At 37.1% G+C, this 23399-nt stretch overlaps 1 protein-coding gene across 1 annotated transcript in view; it reads left to right on the top strand.

Annotated features, from left to right (window-relative positions):
- The window catches only part of WDR64 (WD repeat domain 64), a gene marked incomplete at both ends in the record, with an annotated part of 159241 nt that overhangs the window by 36563 nt on the left and 99279 nt on the right, over window positions 1–23399 (top strand). Inside the window, one exon of the mRNA XM_082833645.1 lies at window positions 17753–17832. Coding sequence (XP_082689771.1) covers window positions 17753–17832 — 80 coding nt within the window. The remainder of the gene's footprint in view (window positions 1–17752; window positions 17833–23399) is intronic.

The raw sequence follows: 23399 nt of genomic DNA, 5'->3' as shown, positions 1-23399 counted from the left end.
AACCATCATGTTCCATGTGTAATAAATACACCAAATGGCTTTCTTATAGACAGATGAGTTTGAATAGTGTGTAGTCTTATTTTCTACCTAGTTAAATATTTATTAATAGTTATACTGATATATAGCAAGGGTATACGAATATATAGTAACTATAAAACAGCTGTTATATTTTTTTTAAGAGAGATACATTCTACAGCATGGATAAACCTCAAAAACATTATGCTAAGTGACAGAAGCCAGACACAAAACACTGCATATTGAATAATCCCATTTGTAGGAAATGCCCAGAAAAGAAAAGTTTATAGAAATAGAAAGTAGATTAGTGGATGCCTGGGGCTGGTGATGGCAGCAAGGACCCCAAGTTGGCACAAGGGAGCTAAAGGGAAGCTTTAGGGTCCTTGCTTTAGGGAACTTGGTGTCCTTGCTTTAGGGAAGGCTAAAGAAGAAGGAAATCACATGATCACATCAACAGATGCAGAAAAAGCACTTGACAAAATCCAGCACCCATTCCTGATAAAAACTCTCAATCTAGACACAGACATTATACCAGTTACAGGAAAACAACTCAAAATGGATCATAGACCCAAAGATAAAATACAAAGCTGTAAAACTGGAAGAAAATATGATATTGGGTTTGGCAATGACTTTTAAGATACAACTCCATGAGAGAAATCATTGATAAACTGGACTTCGTTCAAATTAAAAACTCTGCTCTGAAAAAGACACTGTCAAGAGAACAAAAAGACAAGCCATAGACTAGGAGAAAATATTTGCAAAACACATATCTGATAAAGGGCAGTCATTGAAAATATACAAACAACTCTTAAAACTCAACACTAAAACAAACAACCTGATTAAAAAAATGGGCAAAAGATCTGAGCAGACACATCACCAAAGAAGGTATACAGATGGCAATAAGTATATGAAAAGATGTTTCACATTCTACATCATTAGAGAAGTGGAAACTAAAATCACAATGAGATATCATTACACACCTACTAGAATGTCCAAAATCCAAAACACTGACAACCTCAAATGCTGACAAGAATGTGGAACAATAGGAACTCTCATTCAGTGCTGGTGGGAATGCAAAGTGGGTACAGCCACCTTGGAAGACAGTTTGGCGATTTCTCACAAAACTAAACATACTTGCCATATGATCCAGCACTAAAAAGCACTAAAAGCACTAAAAAGAAATAAGCTATCCATGAAAAGACATGGAGGAACCTTAAATGCATATTACGAAGTAAAAGAAGCCAATCTGAAAAGGTTACATACTGCATGGTTCTAACTATATGACATTCTGGAAAAGGCAAAACTGTGGATAGGCAATTAAAAATCAGTGATTGCTGGGATGCAGGGGGAGGGAGGGTTGAATAGACAGGGCACAGAGGATTTTTAAGGCCTTGAAAATACTCTGTATGATACTATAATGGTGGACACATGTCATTATACATTTGTCCAAACCCACAGAATGTACAGCACCAAGAGTGAACCCTAATGTAAACTGTGGACTTTGTGCGATTATTATGTGTCAATGTGTAGGTTCATCAATTCTAACAAATGTACCACTCTGGTGAGAGATGTAGATAATGGGGGAAGCTATGCATATGTGGGAGGGCAGGAGCATACGGAAAATCTCTGTAATTTCCACTCAATTTTTCTGTGAACCTAAAACTGCTTTTAAAAAATTGTCTATTAAAAAATGCACTGAGCCACAAATTAGAATCTGATTTGCTGCAACAAGAAGCGAAAGATCTACTTTAAACTTTGTTTTAAGGATGAAACTGGAGGGCATTATGCTAAGTGAAATAAACCAGACAGAGAAAGACAAATACTGCATGGTATCACTTATATGTGAAATCCAAAAAAAAGTAGAACTCATAGAAACAAAGTGTAGAACAGTCATCACCAGGGAAAGGGTTCCCTTTCCATAGGGAAAGGTTCATAAAAGTTTGGTAAACTTTCATATAGGTTTTTATAAAACCTATAAAATGTCTGAGGATCTAATGTAAAACGTAGTGACTATAGTTAACACTGTATTGTATAATTGAAATTTGCTAAGAAAGTAGAATGTAAATGTTCACACCAAAAAAAAAAAATAAATAAACATGTGAGATGATGAATGTGTTGATTAAGGGGCATCCTTTCACAATGTGTATATATATCAACTCATGTTATACAGTTTCAACATCTTACGATTATATATCAAAACTGAAAAAATGGGATAAAATACAACAAAACACTATGGGTAAAAACTTAAAACTGCAAAACCCTTACCTAGTGATTCAATTCCATTCTTAAAACTTACTTTCTCAATTGTAATCATTTTCTTCTGAATTTGTTTTTCTGTTTAAAGAATCAGTGAGTTGAAATGAGACAGAGTCTTGCTTTCTTTTTCTCTTTGCATTTAGGGTACAACTTTAAAAAGTTCTGGGAAAAATGGTAGAGAGACAAATATGACCCCCTAACAAAACACAAGTGATAGATACCTCCTAGGTCCTCTTGAAGTTTTAGTGAAATTCACAAAAAAATGGAAAACAAAAGATAGCCTTTGCACATACAGAGCTAGAATTTCTTTAAATTCCAAGGCTTTTAATTTAAGCAATGGAATAACAGAAATTTAATGAAAGATGAGAATATCACAGTCAGTCAGATGACTGACTACCTTAAGTTTTCCTGGAAGCTGTAGTCTTCAGGAAAAACACATATTTCCCCTTACGTAGAAAAAGGTGAAAATGTTTATCTTGGTGTAAAACATATTACAGTGAGAGATGATTTAAAAATTTTCTTCAGTACCTTAAAAACAATTCATTTCTTGACACCACATCTGACACCACAAATATCATTTCTATGTTTTTGTGACATAATTAACTAGCTAGTGATTATACTCTGGCATTTTAAAGGAATACATTTCTGAAACATTTAATTAAGAACTAGATGCCACCTTATTTCCAATTTGATTTTATACTATGTTGGCAATTCATGATACAGTCATAATCATAAGGAAACATTGTGAAAACATATACAAATATAATATGTCCTCGTGGTGGTATAGAAAAAATATATTCTGCTTCAACATTCAGAGAAAGGATTTTTATTTGCAAGATATACAAACCTACAACCATGACTTCCACAGAACAAATATTACCAGGGTAATTCGAACAGTACACTTACCAGGGTAATTCTAACAGTTTATATGGCAACCAGAAAGCTGTATAAGGTAACGTAGTTCAGCCATTAATCCAGAACTGTATCAATTATTCAACAAATATTTACTAAGTCAGAATGTGTTAAGAACTGTGGACAATACAAATATGTTTAAGTCGTGGCCCCTGTCTTAAAATGCTTAAAATCTAAGTGGGAAGACAAGAAATATAGACATAAAATCAGCAGTATGGTGCAGCCAGCTCATGTCTGGAATTTGGCCGACTTATTGTTAAACTCTGCCATGATTAAAATAAGCTCACAAATCAATTATATTGAAAGCAAAGGCAGTAAATACTCAAAACTCATTACTTCTTATATATTTACTACATTTTACTATTACCTATGTTCTTGAGGGTTTTATGTCCTGAAGAACACAGTGCTATATAATGGTGTGCAACTCTGTATCTTTTCCTAACTCCACGTTAAGAGATGTCCCTTTGCTGGTTTGAAATCAGCCATGAGAGAAATATTTGTACCATGGAAAACAGCAAATGTTGTAAAGCAATGGCACATTACCATCTCTACTTTCCTGTCCCCAGCTCAATGAATGTTAAACGTTTATCAGCACACTACTACTTAGGATAATTTGCATTGCAAAGAAGAGCAAGTTAAAGGCCAGTTGACTGGTTTAGGATTATAGACATAATAGGAGTTCAGAAAGGGAAGTGCTAAATAATGGTCCTCCAGCAAGCCCATAGAGATAAGAACCAGAAGTCTTATATAGGAGACTATGTAAAGTAACTTGCCAGTGATTTCATTACACAAGAAAGTTTAAAGCAAACACAATAAACGTGCCTAGGTGGCTTTTGGATGAATGAAGTGGCTTTTTTTTTCCTTCTTAAAGACTGTCTTTACATTGGTATGTTTAGTTGCCTATTGTCAATCTAATATTACAAAATAGAAATCAAAAATTGATCTGCACAATATTGACAGGCGCTACGTTCCAGTATCCTTCTCTCAGACCTCCACGTCTCACCATATCAGCTTTTGAACACTCCAACTCGCACTATACCGACTCAGTGATGTTGCTGAGGTCTCTGATACCTTTATCTCTCAGTAGATTGAATTTTATCAGCCCTTTCCTTGACTTTCTTCCCTTCCTACCTGACTGGATCCCAAGTTAACATCTGAGTTTGTATCTCACCAGCATTCTTCCTTGATTTATACTCCTATCTGTCCAACATATCGATCAGCAAAATCCCAACCCTTTTGCTCAGCAGAGCCCTTAGCCCAGTCTCCCAATCCTTTTACATACCTTTGATTAACCCCCTCTTATTCCTCTCAGTGACTATTCCAAACTTCAACTCCTTTCACCCTCCACCGATGTCCTGTCCTTCCATATGATCAAAACAAAAAACAAAACAAAAAAAACCCTGTGGCCTCAGGAGTAATTCCCCAACACCCCAGATCTTTTCAGAATTTTCTATATCCACACCCAGCCTTAAGTCTTTTCTTTTTGTTTCAGAGGTTGGTAACACACCTTCCATTGGTGACCCTGCACTTAACTTCTTCTCCAGGATCTTGCTACCTCAGTTTCTCCCACTCTCTCATTTTCAACCTAAAATGCTCAAGTCTCTTGTGATCTGAATAACGCTTTTCTTGACCTTTAGTGTCCTTTGATCTATCATACTACACCTCTTCTGGAAAGAGTACTCTACATTCACTATCCCCACTATCTTGACATTACTCATTCCCTCTAAAATCCTCTCTCATATAGCCTCTCGGCTACTACTCTATGGAAAAGACTCTCAAATTGGCCAATGATGTCTACATTGTCAGACCAAAGGAAATTAAACTTGGAGCATTCAGCATTTCTGATCTCACCCATCCTAAAACTCTATTCTCTTGGCTTTTGGGAAGCCAGAGTTTTCTCCCGGTATCTTACTGTCTGACCTTTTCCCTTGTGATTCCTCTTTTTGTGTCTGCTCTTTTTGCGGTGGTATTCTCCAGAGTTTGTCCTTAGCCAACCTTAATTGTCACTTTCTACTCAATTCTTGGGTTATGTTCCTCTTCTCCAACATATTAATACCTGTATACTAATGAAAACCCAAGCTATCTTGAATGTTGGACTTACGTATACCTACTCACTATGTCCACCTGGATATCTCATAGCCCCTTAAATTTCACTTCACTTCCCCCACTTTTTAATCTATGCCCTTTATAGAATTTAAAATTTTTCTTGGTGGCACCATGATGCATCAAATCATCTAGGCAGAAATTTAGCAACCCCACATGACTCCTTTTTCCCTCAACCCCTAAAAATCGTCAGTCACCAATTTGTCTATATTGCCTTAAAACTTCTTGTTGAATTTATTTTATATTCTGTATCTCTATTGTCCTAGGCTCTTCTCTCCAACTACCCTCTTGTCCCAATACTCTCCCAAACTATTCTTGTAAGGATGATATCCAACCATCTCAATGTCCTTCACATTTCTCCATCACTTGCCACAGCACTCCCATTATCTGGTTCCTGTTAACCTCTCCACTTCATCCACTTCACTGCTCTTTACTACCTTGTTCTTAGGTTCCTGTTATCCTATTACTCTGAACTTCTTGCTGATCCCTGGATACTGCATGTTGGGACTTTGTACATGTTCAGTGCCTGAAATACTCTCTCCACTCTTCCTCTTAGTTCTTCTACCTCAACTTCCATAATCCTGTGGGTTTTTTTTTCTTTTTTTGAGAAGAGGGAAGTTTTTTATTTTTAAAATTGTTTCCAGTTTTTTGAGATATAACTGACCCCGTAAATCCTTTAAGGATCAAGTGATACCAACTCTAGGAAATTTTCCTGACCTCTCCCAGCAACCTCTTCCCCAGCTGCGTTAGGTACCCTTTTCATGCTTCAGTCTTTGTACTTATTGCATTTTAATTATGTTTAAGGATGTGTCTTTCCAAGACACTAAGCTTGTTGAGTTTTTTTGTATTCAACAATCTCTTTCTGATAGTCCTATAATTTGAACAAAACTACATAGATGACTCCAGAAGAAGCTCTAGAGCAGGAGGCTGAATATTCACTTTTTTTATTTTTTTTTAGCAAATACTTATTGGTTAGTTACTTTGTTTAAAGCACTGTATTACATGTTGGAAATTTAAAGATGCATAAGACTAGGTCTTTGCTCTCATGTCTAATGAGGGAGAAAGGAAATAGATTCCCAGAGAGGGTGATAAGTGTTATGATATCGATTTAAGAGAGTTGTATGGGAGCAGAAGAGAGTTCTCAGAGCATCTTAAGGTAGGATGGGGGTGTGGATAAAAATTGAGGTAAGCTTCCTGAAAAGGAATGTCATGCATACTGAGTTTTGAAGAACTGGTAAGAGTTAGCCAGGTAAAGCAGTTGCAGGAGAGTAGAGTTGATAAATAGTCACATTAAAGAAATGACATTTATAAAGGCACAGAAGTGAAGAAGAAGATGGTGAATTCTAGAAACTGTAAGTGGTTCAATATGATCGGAACAGAGAGAAAGAGTTGGGAAAGATGAGACTGGTTAAGCAAAACATGAAGAGACCTGCATACCATGATAAAAAGTCGGAATTTTAACCTGACGGCTACAGGAAGCCATTGAATACTTTAGAAAGAAAAGTGATAAAATTCGTGTTTTTGACAGATTACCCTAGCAGCAAAGTGGGGAATGGATTGGGGAAAGGCAAGTTGAAAAGAGGAGACCAATTGGGAAGATATGGCAATGGTTTAGAAAAGAAATGATGGGGGTTTGAACTGAACCAGTGAAAGTAAGGATGGAAAGAGAACAGATTCTCGTATAATTTACAAGAACTGGTGACCTACTGGATGAGAGAAATAAAGGAAAGAGAGGAATCTAAGGTTCATTTTTTCATTCTCAACAATATTTAATGTATGCCTATTATAGATCAAAAACTGTTCCAAGAAGTGATATAATGGTATACAAAAAAGACTAACTCTCTCCTCTCCTGGAGTCATATTCTAGTGGGAGAGCAAATAATCAAATGAATAATACAGACTTAGGTGAGTAGGTGATGGAGATGAAGGAGCATTATGGGATAAAGAGTGATGGGAGGCAGTAATCTTGACAGGATGGTCACGAGAGACTGCTCTGAGGAGATAACATGTGATCAGAGATCTGAGTGAGGTGAAGAGCAAATCGTCCAAAGATCTAGAAGAAAAGCATTAGAGCAGCAGACACCAGGCTCAGTTTGGGGGAACTATATACGTGGCTGTGCTTTTCACTATGAGAGAATATAAATAAAGGAATACATTTGCAAGGGAATTCTAGATCACGCCTGCCACTTATTCATTGTCCAAGAGTCTTGAGCATGTTTTTTTAACTTATTTGAACCTCAATAACCTCATTTATAAATAGGAATAATACTAACTTTCTTAGCTCATGGGATTTTTGTGCTACTCAAATAAGCTGAAATGGGTGAAGGTGCTTTGAAAACTAAAACCCCTTAACAACTGAAAGTATTATTATTTGCTTATAGATATTTAAGGTATTTTGTGGAGACTGGATTTTTAAAGAACACTGATTTCCGCATGCTGCCAAAATCTATGATAATAATAAATACTCTAACACTGCAAGAAAGAAAAGGCACAAGTTTTCCTTTGGGAACAATTTGTATGGGCCAATATTCCCTTTTCCAAGTATTAGGATCTGTCAATCAGGTGGTGAATGCTTGTATTAGGTCTTAATGAAATGTTAATAGGTACCTTCTTTTTGTCAGCAAAAACATGCCCTTCAACTGACATGATTCTAGGAAGATATAATTCCCTTTTTTTTTTCCAGTGACGTATCCTCAAGAGCAGAATTGAGTTAGTCACACTCTTATTCCTTTTTATTTATTTATTAACATCTTTACTGGAGTATAATTGCTTTACAATGGTGTGTTAGTTTCTGCTTTATAACAAGGCGAATCAGCTATACATATGTATCCCCATAACTCTTCCCTCTTGTGTCTCCCTCCCTCCCATCCTCCCTATCCCACCCTTCTTGGTGGTCACAAAGCACCAAGCTATCTCCCTGTGCTATGTGGCTGCTTCCCACTAGCTACTGGTTTTACATTTGGTAGTGTATATATGTCTATGCCAATCTCTCACTTTGTCCCAGCTTACCCTTCCCCCTCCCTGTGTCTTCAAGTCCATTCTCTAGTAGGTCTTTATTCCCGTCCTGCCCCTAGGTTCTTCATGACCATTTTTTTTTCGATTCCATATATATGTGTTAGCATACAGTATTTGTTTTTCTCTTTCTGACTTACTTCACTCTGTATGACAGACTCTAGGTCCATCTACCTCACTACAAATAACTCAGTTTCGTTTCTTTTTATGGCTGAGTAATATTCCATTGTACATACGTGCCACATCTTCTTTATCCATTCATCTGTTGATGGACACTTAGATTGCTTCCATGTCCTGGCTATTGTAAATAGAGCTGCAACAAACATTGTGATACATGACTCTTTTTGAATTACGGTTTTCTCAGGGTATATGCCCAGTAGTGGGATTGCTGGGTCGTATGGTAGTTGTATTTTTAGTATTTTAAGGAACCTCCATACTGTTCTCCATAGTGGCTGTATCAATTTACACTCCCACCAACAGTGCAAGAGTGTTCCCTTTTCTCCACACCCTCTCCAGCATTTATTGTTTCTAGATTTTTTGATGATGGCCATTCTGACTGGTGTGAGGTGATACCTCATTGTAGTTTCGGTTTACATTTCTCTAATGATTAATGATGTTGAGCCTTCGTTCATGTGTTTGTTGGCAATCTGTATATCTTCTTTGGAGAAATGTCTATTTAAGTCTTCTGCCCATTTTTGGATTGGGTTGTTTGTTTTTTTGATATTGAGCTGCATGAGCTGCTTGTAAATTTTGGAGATTAATCCTTTGTCAGTTGCTTCATTTGCAAATATTTTCTCCCATTCTGTGGGTTGTCTTTCCATCTTGGTTACAGTTTCCTTTGCTGTGCAAAAGCTTTTAAGTTTCATTAGGTCCTATTTGTTTCTTTTTGTTTTTATTTCCATTTCTCTAGGAGGTGGGTCAAAAAGGATCTTGCTGTGATTTACGTCATAGAGTGTTCTGCCTATATTTTCCTCTAAGAGTTTGATAGTGTCTGGCCTTACATTTAGGTATTTAATCCATTTTGAGTTTATTTTTGTGTATGGTGTTAGGGAGTGTTCTAATTTCATTCTTTTATATGTAGCTGTCCAGTTTTCCCAGCACTACTTATTGAAGAGGCTATCTTTTCTCCATTGTATATTCTTGCCTCCTTTATCAAAAATAAGGTGACCATATGTGCATGGGTTTATCTCTGGGCTTTCTATTCTGTTCCATTGATCTATAGTTCTCTTTTTGTGCCAGTATCATACTGTCTTGATTACTGTAGCTTTGTAGTATAGTCTGAAGTCAGGGAGCCTGATTCCTTCAGCTCCATTTTTCTTTTTATCCTTGTATCCCATTCCATTTTTACTTATGTGCAAACAGACACACACACACACACACACAGAGATGCAACCATTCTTTGGGTTTAATAAATCTTTTTATTTATATGTTTTGTTCAAAATGAATGTTAGTATGTATTTTTTATTTATGTAATATTATTGTAGGGAATTTAAATTCCTCCTCTCTACAGTGTTCTGTAGATTTGGTACTTTGTAGCTGTAAACACTTAAATTATCTAGAAGGTTTTCTTTTTCATACTTGCCAGTACTTTCTGGTCTTAGGTCTGAAGAGCATCTATTTTGCAATAGGCAGGAGTTTGTCTTTAAGCTCAATTCCAAGCTTCCTAGTATTCACCATATCTCCTGGAATTTGGCCCAAGAGGGTCAGGAAACTGTGAGATAAAAATATACAAACTCAGCAAATAATGATCATTGATCTATTCTGTCAAATTCTGGCTGACTTTTCATCTACTTCCTTGGGTCACTCTCCTAAATCTAGAAGCTAAAGAGATTTCTCAAGTGATACAGTGTAATCATGTTTTCCAGAACTGTCAGTGCCATTGAAGAGTCATTTCAATAGAGTCAAGTCCACTCCATCCCTAGATTCATCATATTCTTATCTCTGCAATTTCTTATGATAAGTCTTAAGCTGAGACAGATGAAACTGCATTTATACTAATTCATAATTGGCCAGTTGTTAAAATGGAAGCCAGTACAGCTCCCAGAAAGGCAGGAAAAAACTCCTCTCAAAAAAAATTTTCCATTTAAGAAATGATTATCATTCTGGTCATAATTTTGTATGGTAATTTCACAAATGTACCAGCAGGAAAATGAACATATGCTATTAATATTGCCATGTAAAGAATATTGGCCTATTGCAAGACATAAGTTGAACCATTAACCCTTTAATAGCTTGGCAATTCCAAGAGATGAGCAATTAACTACTTAGCATTACTCTTTATTAGTTACCCAGCTTGGAGGCAGATTGTAATATTAGAAAGTATGTAGTGGTTCTCAGTAGGGTTGCTATGGAGCCAGTCAGAACTGGTTTCTGTCTGGCACTCAAGGCTTTGTGACCATTGAACACGTTACCATTAGCTCTACTTAGTCTCAGTTTTTCCATCTTTAAATGGGAATGAATATACCTACCTTGTAGTGTTGTAAGGTATGTAAAAATTAACCTAATTTACTCAGGTAAAGTGCCTAGCTTAATGCATGGTATATATAGTTAGTGCTCAATAAATGTAAAAGTTCCCCTTTTTGTTTCCTTAATAAAGATACTGAAATACATCAGACAATGAATTTTAATACTGAGATCAGGTGGAGTTACTGTAGACCTGTACTGGTTTGTGCTTTGTGTTCCCACTTCTATAGTAAGGGTCAGAAAATGGCATGTCCCATGTTCAGCGGGCCATCTGCTTTTGTAGCATCTGCAAACTAAGAATAAGTTTTACATTTTTAAATCGTTGAAAAAATCAAAGAAGAGTAATATTTCATGACCCATGAAAATTATATGAAATTCAAATTTCATTGCTCATGAAGTTATATGGGAACACAGCCATGCTCACTTGTTTACGTGTTATTTACAGCTGTTTTTGTGCTACAGTGGCAGAGGGTAAATAGGAAAGTGTAAAATATTTATTATCCGGATCCTTAAAGAAAAAGTTTACCATACTCTGATCTGAAGTTTTCTATTGCACCTTCTCTTGTTCTTTGGGAATGGGTACAATATGGATTAATCACAGGCAGTAACCCAGAGTGAGGACCGCTATCTAAAAAAAATACCTTTACCTGACGCACGCAAATTTCCTGCCTTACATAATTAAGGAGGAAATAAAAATGACTTCTTCTTTGTCCCCTGCATTCCTCCCATCTACCCCCACCCCAAGGGAAGATAAGAGAGGATACAAGCTTGCTCAATGGCCCTTCACCTTTAGCAATTACATGATCCCCCGGAATGCTTTCCTGTCTGAGCATCGTATTACATTCAGTGAATAACCCTAATTATGTAACGTTCCATCTGATTACCCTGCTTCCCTCTCCAGATCAGAGCTCACAAATTTGTGTAACATTAGCAAGGAAACTAAGGTGAAGTATGCTATGATTCAGGCAAGGTCTTTTGATAGTATAGTGTTTGGATTTTTTTTTTTTTTCATTTTGAAGAAATTATTAGAAAATGTTTCTCCTTCAAAAGTACTATTATCTCAGGGAAAATTTCAGAGGGAACTTCCCAGAATCAATATATTTCTATTCTGTGTGACTCTGAAAACTGGTACAGTACTGTCAACCAGTGGTATTTTTCCCTGAAGGGTATTCAAACATATTTATTGGGAGCCTTCTGTGTTCAAAGGCGCATGGTATCTACATTTTATTTTGTTATGGAATGGACAATATAGGCCAACATTGTACATAAGACTATGAGTCTAGTGTTATCTTGGTGTGGTCACTGTTTAGAGGTGGGTCCCCCTGAGGCATCCTAGACAAGAGGGTGGTCCCCCCCAACTCCTGGCCTACCACCCCATCCCTGAGGAGGGACCATGGTGTGGAGGACCTGAGCTCAAGTCCAAACACCAAACCAGATATCTCACTGCACTGTAAGATGTTGCGTGAAAACTCTCTTCATTCTTCAGATGTAAAATGCTGTGGAAATACTAGTTAATATTATCATAACTTTCTCAGAGAACACTCTGGTATGTACCAGTTAGAGTAAATTACACCTAGTTACAGAATAAGAAAGCAACCTGTTTAAAACTATGCAGTTGAATATGTATATAAAATATCTGTGAAAAGCAGCTCATCTTTTAAGTTTTTTCCCAGTTGACATCAATTATATGAATTTTTTGAATTTTGATTTTTTTTGAATCAATTTTGAATTTTTTTGAATCAATTATATGAATTTTGAATTTTTTTGAATCAATTATATGAATTAGTTGCAACTGGCTTTATTGAAAGACACAGTTCATCCATTTCTGGTCCATTTAATTATGTGGGCCAGGAAAATAGATTAATTTTATCTAATGGGCAGGTATTTTAAAAAAACAAAAAAATTTTAATGGGAAGTATGTATGATCCCCATTTTACATGCTGAGACATTGATGTAAAAATGTTTGATAGATCCATAATCAACTAACAGGGCATTAAATGTTTCTTTTCCTGCTATCTTAGAATTTCAGCTAAAGTTCCATTTAAAGAAAGATATACTAAACCATCCTCACAGAATTATTAGAAGGTAGTCAGACCAGTCCCATGACTCTTATCAGTCACCCACAACAATGAAGAAACAACAAGCAATTCTAAAATAGTTGAAAAGGAGGATGCAGTTACCTAGCTGTGGAACTATGGGCAATGCTGAGGCATTTGGTCTGCCATCCCCAGGGTGAGAGTGGAGGTGGTAGAGAGTTTTCCGCACCTCAGGCCGCTGGAGGAGAGCTCCAGGAGAGCCAAAAAAGCAGGGAACTACATCTGGCTCCCCAGGGGCTACTTGCTGAGGCCCCAAAGGACACAGGCTCACCTTAGGCAAGTTTGACAGGTGACATATGCACATTATGACCACTACTTGCTTCCCCATGGGGAATTCTGAAGGCTGCAGGCTGGACCATATTATGACATGCGGCCCTGAGCACTTTTGCCTTCATGTGTCCCTCCCACCATAACGCTCTCAATATGGCACGTTATTTTTGATATAATTTTAAAGACTTCAACTTTTTTAATGTTTTAGGCTCTAAAAATTTTAGTTTTTCTGATATGAGAAAAAATTAAAACACTTCTCTTGACCCTAAACTTAAATTTTTTCCTTTGATTTTAAGAACAATTAGAACATTTCTGTGGGCCCCCAAAATTACTGTGGGCCCTCAGCTCTGCCCCTGCTGTGCCTAATGCACACATTCCTACCTGGCAGGAGGGACCCAAGACAATAGGGTGGGGCTGCATTCAGGTTGACACTGTCCTGCATGACTAGCCTGTGTGAATTTCCTGTGGGCCACAGTCAGTGGTTTAGCAGGAATTTCCCTTTCTAATGGAAACTGGTCCAAGAAGACTTGCTGCTGGGGCACGATGATGTACTAAGAGACTGTGTTTGGAGACAAGGGTAGAAGAAAATCATGACTTCCCAGTTTATACCTAATCAAGTTCAGTTCATTCAGTCAACCAGAAAAACATGTCATTGGCAAAAGTGTAAATAAGTCACCAGAGATAAGTAGAAACTACTTCTTATCTGGAACGTTTAAACATTTTCAAAATTCTAAATTCTGACTTTAGATTTATGTTACTGAATTAGGGCTGCTTTTCATGAACTGTAAATAAATAATTTGAATAAATTAGGACTACAGTTTACCTTTGCATTAGCTAGTCAGAAAAATTACTACTATAAACTAGATATAATTTTTTTGGAAGAAAAAATCTTTTAAAATATCTTAGAGGTATCTTTTTACATAGAAGTAGTATAATCTATTCCTGTTTATTTAGTAAACTTCCCACTTAGGACTTAACAACTGATACTTTGTTTTACTTTTGAACTTTAAAACAAAAAGAGCTATTTTTTTCTCCTCTAAATGATCATTCTCACTTATCAAAATTGGAAATTTTGTCTAAACTATTGCTATTTTATCATCGTGTATGTTTTTTAAAATATAGGAGCTGTCTCATTCAGAGGTTGCAAACTGGTAGTCTCACGAGCTAAATGCAACCTGCAAATGGTGTTTTGTTTGGTAGCATTTACAGTCATTTATTTGGTTTTGTTAACTGACTCTGGGCCTTGGCTCCCACTTTCCACAGGACATGCACTCTCCGTGCACTCCCTGTAGTTTCCTAGCCAGCCCACTTCGCTCATATAGTTTACCTGCCTGGCTCCTGTACACATCTTAACTAATGAACACTCTCACCTCTGCTATCACAGTTCACTGATATTTCCTCTAGGCCAGTGCTGGACATTCAGTTTGTACTCAGTAAATTTTGTTGAGGCCCTACTGAGTGCCCCCCAAAATTCTTTCACAGGCCTTGTTGTCATTGGGGAATTTCTCTCTCTTGGTTACTTCCCTTTCAGAGTATACTTTTAGCTCACTATGCCCTCTCCCCAACTCCTTTGCCAACTGCAGACATTATTTAATACAGAAATCTAATGCTTTAATAATCTTAGGTAAGACAGGAACAATTTTCAAACATACTATCCCGAACATTTCCAATATGGAAAGTCTATAGTCAACAACCTTCAATGAATCCATAAATTCAGATCTATTTCTCCCACAACCCTCTAGCTGCTCTAATTTCACTTCTTCCCCCACACGGGGGGAGCTACACTACTGATTAGAAAGTACAATGAGTCATTGGAGTCTTTGTTCATGTACTTTCCCCTGCCCCAATCCAGGGGCCACTGGTAACGGTTATGCAGGTTGTGTGCTGCATAGTGCTGGCCACCACCTACATAAGCTATGCAGTGGCCTGCTGGACTCCTACCCAGACACATCCACACAGAAAGCATAAAATCAAAGATTTTAAGTAGTAGAAGCTATTTAAGCTATATCCAAATCCTTGGTCTCATAAGTGGGGAAATTGTAGTTCAGCAAAATTAAGTGACACTTCTAATGTCATATATTTAGCAACAGAATGTGACCAAAATCTAGGCCTCCTGACCTCAACCCTGGGTGCATTCTAAGTCCACTTCACCAGTTTGCCCTGTCAAGCTCCATCCATTTTATGGCAGGTCCCTACAGAAGTCTGCCCTTCCCACTACCTCCTCCTACTGGGGCTCCTGTTAAAAAAAAAAAATCAGAAAGAGCTCTCATATTCTTTCTTGAAACTATCAGGAACCAACTCAAAAGCAGGGTGCATATACCCCAGAGGGAATGCAAGATGAGCAATCAGAAAGTGGGTAGAAATTCCCTTTCTTTTACATTTTTATCACATTTTTATTGCTGTTTGTTTATAATATACATACTATATTAATTGTGTAATATATGTATATAATTTACAAGTAAATGTTATAGGCATATATGTGAGAAAACATTTTGGAAAAAAATTTAATATGAATTTCTGAACCCCTTGAAGATTCCGATTTACTAAGTTAGGGATAGGATCAGGAATTTATATTTTAGCATCCAAAGTGATTCTGATTCCAAGTTTAGGAACCACTGCTCTAAGGTCATGAGAATTCCTGACCTAAGTAAAGAGGTTAATGAAGTTAACCTCTAAGTTAAGAGGTTGATGAAGTTGGATGTAGTGTTCTAAGGAATACTCTTTACCTTAGGTTTAAGGAAGAATAAAAAGTAACATAATTGGAAAAACTACACATGATCCATGGTTCCCAGTAAGAGCCTCTTATGTAAATTCCTGAATTTAGTTGAGCAAATTTTTTCTTCATAATTTTTCTGACATTAAACAAAGTTGTTTCAGCCAAATCTTATATCTGCATCTTCCCAAAGACTGCAATTCAGACTTCATTTACATGCTCTCTCACTGACTTTGTGATTGTGTTCTGAGAAATCTACAGCTTGTGTTTAATTCACATCCATTTCTTTTATAACCTAAATCCACGTTGGGCCCCTATAATGAAAATTTATTCTCACCTGAAGTTTAGGGTGATAATTGCAATCCAAGATGCTTCTGGGTATTGCCCCTTAGGTTTATTATCTCAAAGATAACCCCAAAATATAAGCTACATAGAAGTTATGCTTTATGAGGCCCAGTTTTTGTAAAGAGCCACATTTGAAGAAGTGTAGTCTAGTGGGCAAAAAGAATTAAAAAGAAACTGCAATATAATTTAAAATTACAAATACATGTACACCTTGACTTGCAATACCACTTCTAAGAACTTGTCTTTTAGAAATACATACATATGACATGGCACTTTTATAAGAAAGTTGCAGTATTATTTGTAATCACAAAAAATTTGAGACAGCTTGATGTCCCTCAGAAATTAAGTGATGATTTAGGCTTACAAAGGAATACTCTATGACAATTAGAAAAAAGAATGAGAAAGTTTTTTACCTACTGATTTGGAAAGATCGTCAAAATATATTATTAAGTGAAAAAACCAAGGAACAGAATAGTATATATTACCATTTTATTTATGAAAAAAGAAAAGAAAAGGAAACATACAAGGCAAGAGGAGACTAAGGTCAGGTGCTTTATACCTAAGGGAAAATAACATGGTACTAGACTAGAAAATAACACAAAAGACTTTATTTATTTGGTGGGGGCAGGAGGGTGGAGTCCAGGAAAGGCCTTTCTGAGAAAGTGGTATTTAAGCTGACACTTACAGGAGGGTGTCTGTTAGTGTGGCTAGGATCCGGGGAAAGAAAATCTTTGGCCTGTGCAGAAGCTCTTGAGGAGAAAGAGAGTTCAGTGAGGCCAGAAAGGAAGCTAAAGAGACCACATGGCTGGATCCAGGGGAAGAGGAGGGCATGGAGTGAGCCTGAAAAGGTGACAAGGACCATCCAGCACCATATGGGCCTGGTGGGCCAGGTGAAGGAACCTGGTGTTTCTTAGAGTATCAGGAGTCCACTGGAGAAAAGTGATGTGATCCAACTCATGTTTTAGAAAGATCACTTTGGCTGCAACTTGACAACAGGATTTGGAGTGTGATTGGGGAAAGAGAATGGAAAATAGTAGAAGCTGAGAGATTAGCAGTTTATTGCAGTAGTTCCAGTGAGAGGGGATGGAGAGTTGAACCAAGACATTGTGGCGGAAATGGGAAGAAGTGGTCAGATTTCATGTCTATTTAGGAGGTAAAATCAACAAGACTTGACAGCAAGTTGGATGTGGGTAGTGAGTGAGGGGGAAGTATCCAAATACATTCCTGCCATTCTGTACTACACTCATTTAGCTGAGCAATATACTTTCTGGCTTAAGACGTGATATATCTCTGCCCAGCCTTAACATCAGCACAACCGCAACTCCAGGGTGGAGGAAAGGATTTCTTTTTAAACAGAAACAATGCAAATGCTGCATTAATGTCATATTATGGAGTAAGTAGATTCTGTGGGTCAGTAAGAATTTAATCTTTGCTTATAATATTTTCTGTGGGTAAATGGATTCATAACAACTTAGAAGTGAGCCTCTTGAACACAATCTATTTATAAGTTGGAATTAGCTTTATAAGGAAAAATATACAAGCTTTATATCTAATTTGTGTTTTGCAGGCCTGTCAGAGAGTTTTCCATGCCAAGAGGAGCAAACACTTTTTGTTACAGTAGAAAAGCAAATGTGATTGTCACGGGAGGTAAGAGGGCATTTCATGTTACAAAGAGATTTTCTACTTTGCAAACAGTGCTCTCCTTAATTAACACAGTTATAGAGTTTCATACAGTTATCGCATTTTACTGCTAGAGAAAACTTTTAGAGAATGTTAAAGTTTGTATAAAGTCAAATCTGTCATTCTTTTTCTTTGTGGCTTTTTGATTTGGTGGCACACTTAGAAAGGCCTTCCCCAGCCTGTGAATGTGTGAAACAAATTCTCCCATATTTACTATAATTTTTTGTTTGTTGTATATTTTACTTTTAAATATTTAATCTCTCTAGAACTTGTTTCAATGTGTAAGAGCATGAATTCCTAGCCTGGGGCCCATGTGTGGGCTTTAAGGGAGTCCTACAGCCCCTGCGGCTGAATGCTTGTGTATCTATGTGCATTTTTCTGGAAAGAAAGTCCAAAATTTTATCAAATCCTCAAAGGAGTCCCTGACAAAAAGGTAAAGAGCCAATGGTTTAGCATTAACAGAGAAGAGGACCAGGGATAGAGTGTTGAAAAATACCAACATTTAAGGGCTAAGATTATCTGCTGAGAGTAGGAGGAAAGATGACAAACATAAGAAACTTGAGGGGAAAGGTGATGGACTGAAATATTCTTCCTGCCTCAGACTCCTTATCTATCATACTGAGGTTCTAAGACTGTGATGGCTTTCAGCCTGGGCTCTGTAGTCAGACTGCCTAGGAACAAATCCTGGCTCTCTTACTGGCAAGCTGTATGGCCTTGGATAGGTTATTTAATTCCTGTATGCTTCAATCTCACCTGCAAAATGGAGCTGATAATAATACCTACTCGTAATAGTATTATAAGAATAAAGTACTTACACAGGAAGGGTCTTGCACGTAATAAGTCTTCAATCCAAATTTGCTAATACTGATGCTAACAATAACAAAAAACCACACCTACTTCATATGGTAGTGTTTAAGATTAATTGAGGTAAGGTATGCCTGGCACATAGTAGGTTATCAATAATTATTAATTCAATTCATTTACAACAGTTAGGCACAATCACTTTGATCAACTTATACAGGTTTTGTTGGAATAAATTGAAATCTTCAGTTCATTAGGAGGCTGTTACAGAAGTCATGAGTGAGATGGTGAGGGTCTGAGTTATTGTAGGTGCTCTAGAAAAAGAAAAGCAAGAGTCAGTCTCTAAGACATGGAAAAATAAATTATTCATAAGACCTGGAGACAGAATGATATTGGGGATTAATAAAAGGGAGCAGCCAGCTCCAAGTTTGTAAGGAGGGAAACATAGAAGAATAGCAGTTGCATTGATAATTACATAGAAATTGAGAAGAGGGTGCTTATATGGAGAAAGAATGCAAACAAAATTTCAATTTTGAACTTAAATACTTAAATATCAAGTGTCAATTAGACATCTGAGAGGATATTCCTACTGGTGATGGGTAAAGATCTGGCTGGAGATAGGAGCTGTTAAGGACTCCGTAGGCTACCTGTGTGTTGGAGAAGATGAGCTCCCAGAGGCTCCTCAAGGAGATCAGGGTCACCTTAAAGGAAACAAGGGACATGTAGACTTGAAAGATGTAAATGAGCAAAACAGAAATCCAAACAAATAAACATCAAGAAAATGGCCTATACTGGAGATCTGAACTTTAAAAGAGAAAAAAGATTTTAAAAAAGAAGAAGGAAGCCCTGCCATCAAAAAACATCAACAAATATACCATTTGGTAAATGCTTAGAGTACACATATTCACTAAAGGAGGTGAGATGTTAGATGAATAAGTGCTATTGGCCCCCTTCCATGTAAGATTTCTTCAAATTTCTTCTCCCAAAACGCACACAGCAGGAAATATTTGGTTTCCTACAAAGAGTATCCTGCCTCAGCCTTGAGGTACACATAATGATAGCTGCACTTTCACTTCATGACAGGGTAATCTCCTTTGAGGACACGAAGTTAATTTTTTTTCAAGTACACTGTGCATTTAAAGTTTATACTTAAATCTGTCCTCAGCTTTGTGCCTGCCACAACACTTACTTAAAATTAGATTGTGGTTCAAATCTTATTTTTAAAAATTTTGTTGTAGTCTACTGGAAAGCAAAACTAATGAAAACAGTGAACTAGAAGATAGAAGAACTGGGTTTAGTCATAGCCTGGCCACTAACCAACTGTATGATTTTCAACAATCACTTAATCTCTGCCTGGTGCTCATTTTCCTTATCTGGTAAAATGAAGAAGTTGGACTACATAAATTTTAAGATTCTTTTGAACGTAATACTCTGATACTATTGTTTTAAAAACTTCCTGTTCATGGGAGATAAACTAAATTGTCCTTTTGAAAAATTGGAGCCGAGTTTTCCAATTAGATGTTATTCAATATATAACCACAGCTTCGTGTATTCAGAAAAACAAAGCATTAACTGGTCACAAACCTACATTTCAGTTAAAGACATCAAGAAAAGAAAGAAAGGTGTCTGGATAAGAACCTGAAAAGCAATATGTGGGAGTCACGGTTTAAACTGGAGGCAAGTTTCCTGACACTCAATACTGATGATTCTAAGCACACACAGGAATCCAACTCTTTAAGCTGTACTAATTAAGGCTATCATGTAGAGAGCTCCATAATGAGATCTATAACACATAAGGGAACAGAAGAAATACTAAAATCAGATGTTTTCAATAAAAGAAGTAGAATGCTTGTATCATAATTTCCTGATCCCCCATTGCCCTTTCCTGACTATCTTGGCTCATTACTTGCTTGGTCCTGGCCGGAAGTCAGAAGGAGGGAGTAGGTGAGGGAAGGAGAGTATATTGGTGGTGAGAGAGTAAGCAGCAAAATTGCCTGAGAATCAGATTGCAGTGGATGCTGCATTCACCGCAGCTTGTCTTCAGTTAGATAAAAGCAATGACTTCTGTCCTGCTTCAACCTGAGCCCTGCACACAAAGCCTTTGAAAAAGTAGTACTTAAATACATGGCTACAGTGAGATTTGATTTCTAAAATCTGATTGTTCTGAAAGATGTGCTGTCACATTAATCTTAACCAATTCCTTTGGACAACCTTCGTTCCCACACAAAAGAATGCAAAACATAAGAATGGACCAGGGCTTCCCTGGTGGCTCAGTGGTTAAGAATCCGCCTGCCAATGCAGGGGACATGTGTTCAAGCCCTGGTCCAGGAAGATCCCATAGGCTGCGGAGCACCTAAGCCCGTGCACCGCAACTACTGAGCCTGTGCTCTAGAGCCTGCGAGGCATAACTACTGAGCCTGCATGCCACAACTACTGAAGCTCATGTGCCTAGAGACTGTGCTCTGCAACAAGAGAAGCCACCACAATGAGAAGCCTGCACACTGCACCGAAGAGTAACCCCCACTCACCACAACCAGAGAAAAGCCCGTGAGAAGCAACGAAGACCCAACGTAGCCAAAAATAAAATAAATTTAAAAAAATAAATTAATTAATTTTATTTAAAAAAGAGAAAAGGAACGGACCAACTTTTGTATACTTTGTAGTCTTAAGTATTTTAATCAGTTCTGGAAAAAATATGTGTTTGGTAATGTTTTGGGACTCAAACCACTTCAGTGCTTATGGATTAAAACATTTGACTCTCACTAACCTCAGTGTTAATTATTATAAGATCCCCATTTCAGCTTTGAAAACCTGCTAATTATAGTGTTTCTAGCACTCTTCCAAAGGCAAGAAAACATTTAGCAGTACGACTGACAAGCAGCTAATTCTTTTCACCATGTGTAATTTATTGAATTGCCACAGTTATGGAGCCTCTGTTAGTAGAAAATGCAAATCCTCAATAACTGAAAACACATTTTTCTCAGGAGAATACTCTTGTTGATTGCTCCATGTGCAGTATGTAGCAGCTGATGACTCAAAATATACTCTAAAAGCAGATTTGCTAAACATAGTTGAATGTGTTAAATGTGCAGGGACGTTTGATGAGCTTGAAAAAACAGAAGTTCTTGCAGAAGGAAAAAAAAAAAGCCAAACCAGGACAAGGTATTTCCTGAGCATTATTTTGTTGCACATCAAGAATTTTTTACCCAATAGTTGTCTCTACTGGCCATTTTAAGAATTAACCTCCTAATTTGGAAGGTCTAGTATATAAAAATAATTATCTGCCATCCCAACTATCTTGGGGACTCTGCATGCATTTGTTCATGTTTCATTCAACAAACATTTATTACACAGCTGCTCTGGACTAGACATGGTAAACCTCATAAAGATCAGGTTGAATTTCTAATATTCAAGGATTCAAAATCTAAAGTACAAATAAGGCATGTTTATAGATAGCTATAAATTGGAGCATGAGACAGCTGATTAATAATAATAATAATGCAGTTGAAATACTGTATGCATTTAGAGGTTAGTATTGTGTCCCTCTGTACATTCTGGGTCCAAAAAGTAGCCACACAGACTATATAAGGATTTCATTACTATCAATGAAAAGCAAGCAGAGCTGGAAGACCTCTGGTAGTAGATAATAGAGAACCTCTGGAAGATTGAGTTTCCTTCACAATGCATATTGAACAAAGTCCTTAGTTGAAAAGGCCTGGACATTTCTCAGGTGGCAATCATCTATTGAATCCTTCTGCATGTAATAGACAAGTCATAGATTTTCTTCAGGGAATAGTGGTCTTATACTTCAGGAGTGACAGTGCCCATTTCAGCAGTTACCCTAACATTATCTAGGATGATTTATGGGCCTGAGGCTTAGGGTTCTGAACATATCTGAGAAACGTGACACTTCTTAGCCATAGACAGTGAAAAGCAAATCAGGCAAGATACTGCATTATTGGAATTACTCAGTTTTAATCATGTAACTGATAACCAATTTTACTGGGTCTAAAACAGTACTTTGTTTTATATCTGCTAATTGAATTGTTTGACTGTATCTTTTACCCATGATCTATTATAATTTTGATATTAAAAACTAAAACTTAATAAAAATTTTATTATCATATATGTTTATACACACACATCTAGTTATATCATAAAAACTGACAGCTATTCACCAAAACTATATTATCTCTTACTGGATATACAGCTAGACTACATTTCCCAGTCTAGAAAGTGCATTCAATATAGCATCCTGCAATTTCTTGATAAAAATACATTTTAAAACAGTGATTTTTGTATTTGGGCAACATTTATAATATATTTTTATTTGTGTATATTTTATGTGTGATAGTGATTTTTGTTGTTGTTGAGAAAAAGTATTTTCTGAAAATAATTCAAAGTATTTAAATATAAACGGGAAAATGTTATTCTTTTTTCCCCGTTGCGGAGCACAGGCTCCGGACGCGAAGGCTCAGTGGCCATGGCTCACGGGCCCAGCCCCTCCGCGGCATGTGGGATCCTCCCGGACCAGGGTAAGAACCCGTGTCTCCTGCATCGGCAGGCAGACTCTCAACCACTGCACCACCAGGGAAGCCCGAAAAATGTTATTCTTAACTCTGAAAATAAAAAGTTTATTCGTGGGACTTCCCTGGCCATCAAGTGTTTAACACTCCTCACTACGATTGCAGGGGTAGCAGGTTCGATCCCTGGTTGGGGAACTAAGATCCTGC

This window comes from Leucopleurus acutus (assembly GCF_964270905.1).
Source record: "Leucopleurus acutus genome assembly, chromosome: 2".
In the NCBI taxonomy this organism is placed as follows: domain Eukaryota; kingdom Metazoa; phylum Chordata; class Mammalia; order Artiodactyla; family Delphinidae; genus Leucopleurus; species Leucopleurus acutus.
The sequence above is the reverse complement of the archived record's forward strand: the minus strand, read 5'-3'. Positions and strand labels throughout refer to the sequence as shown.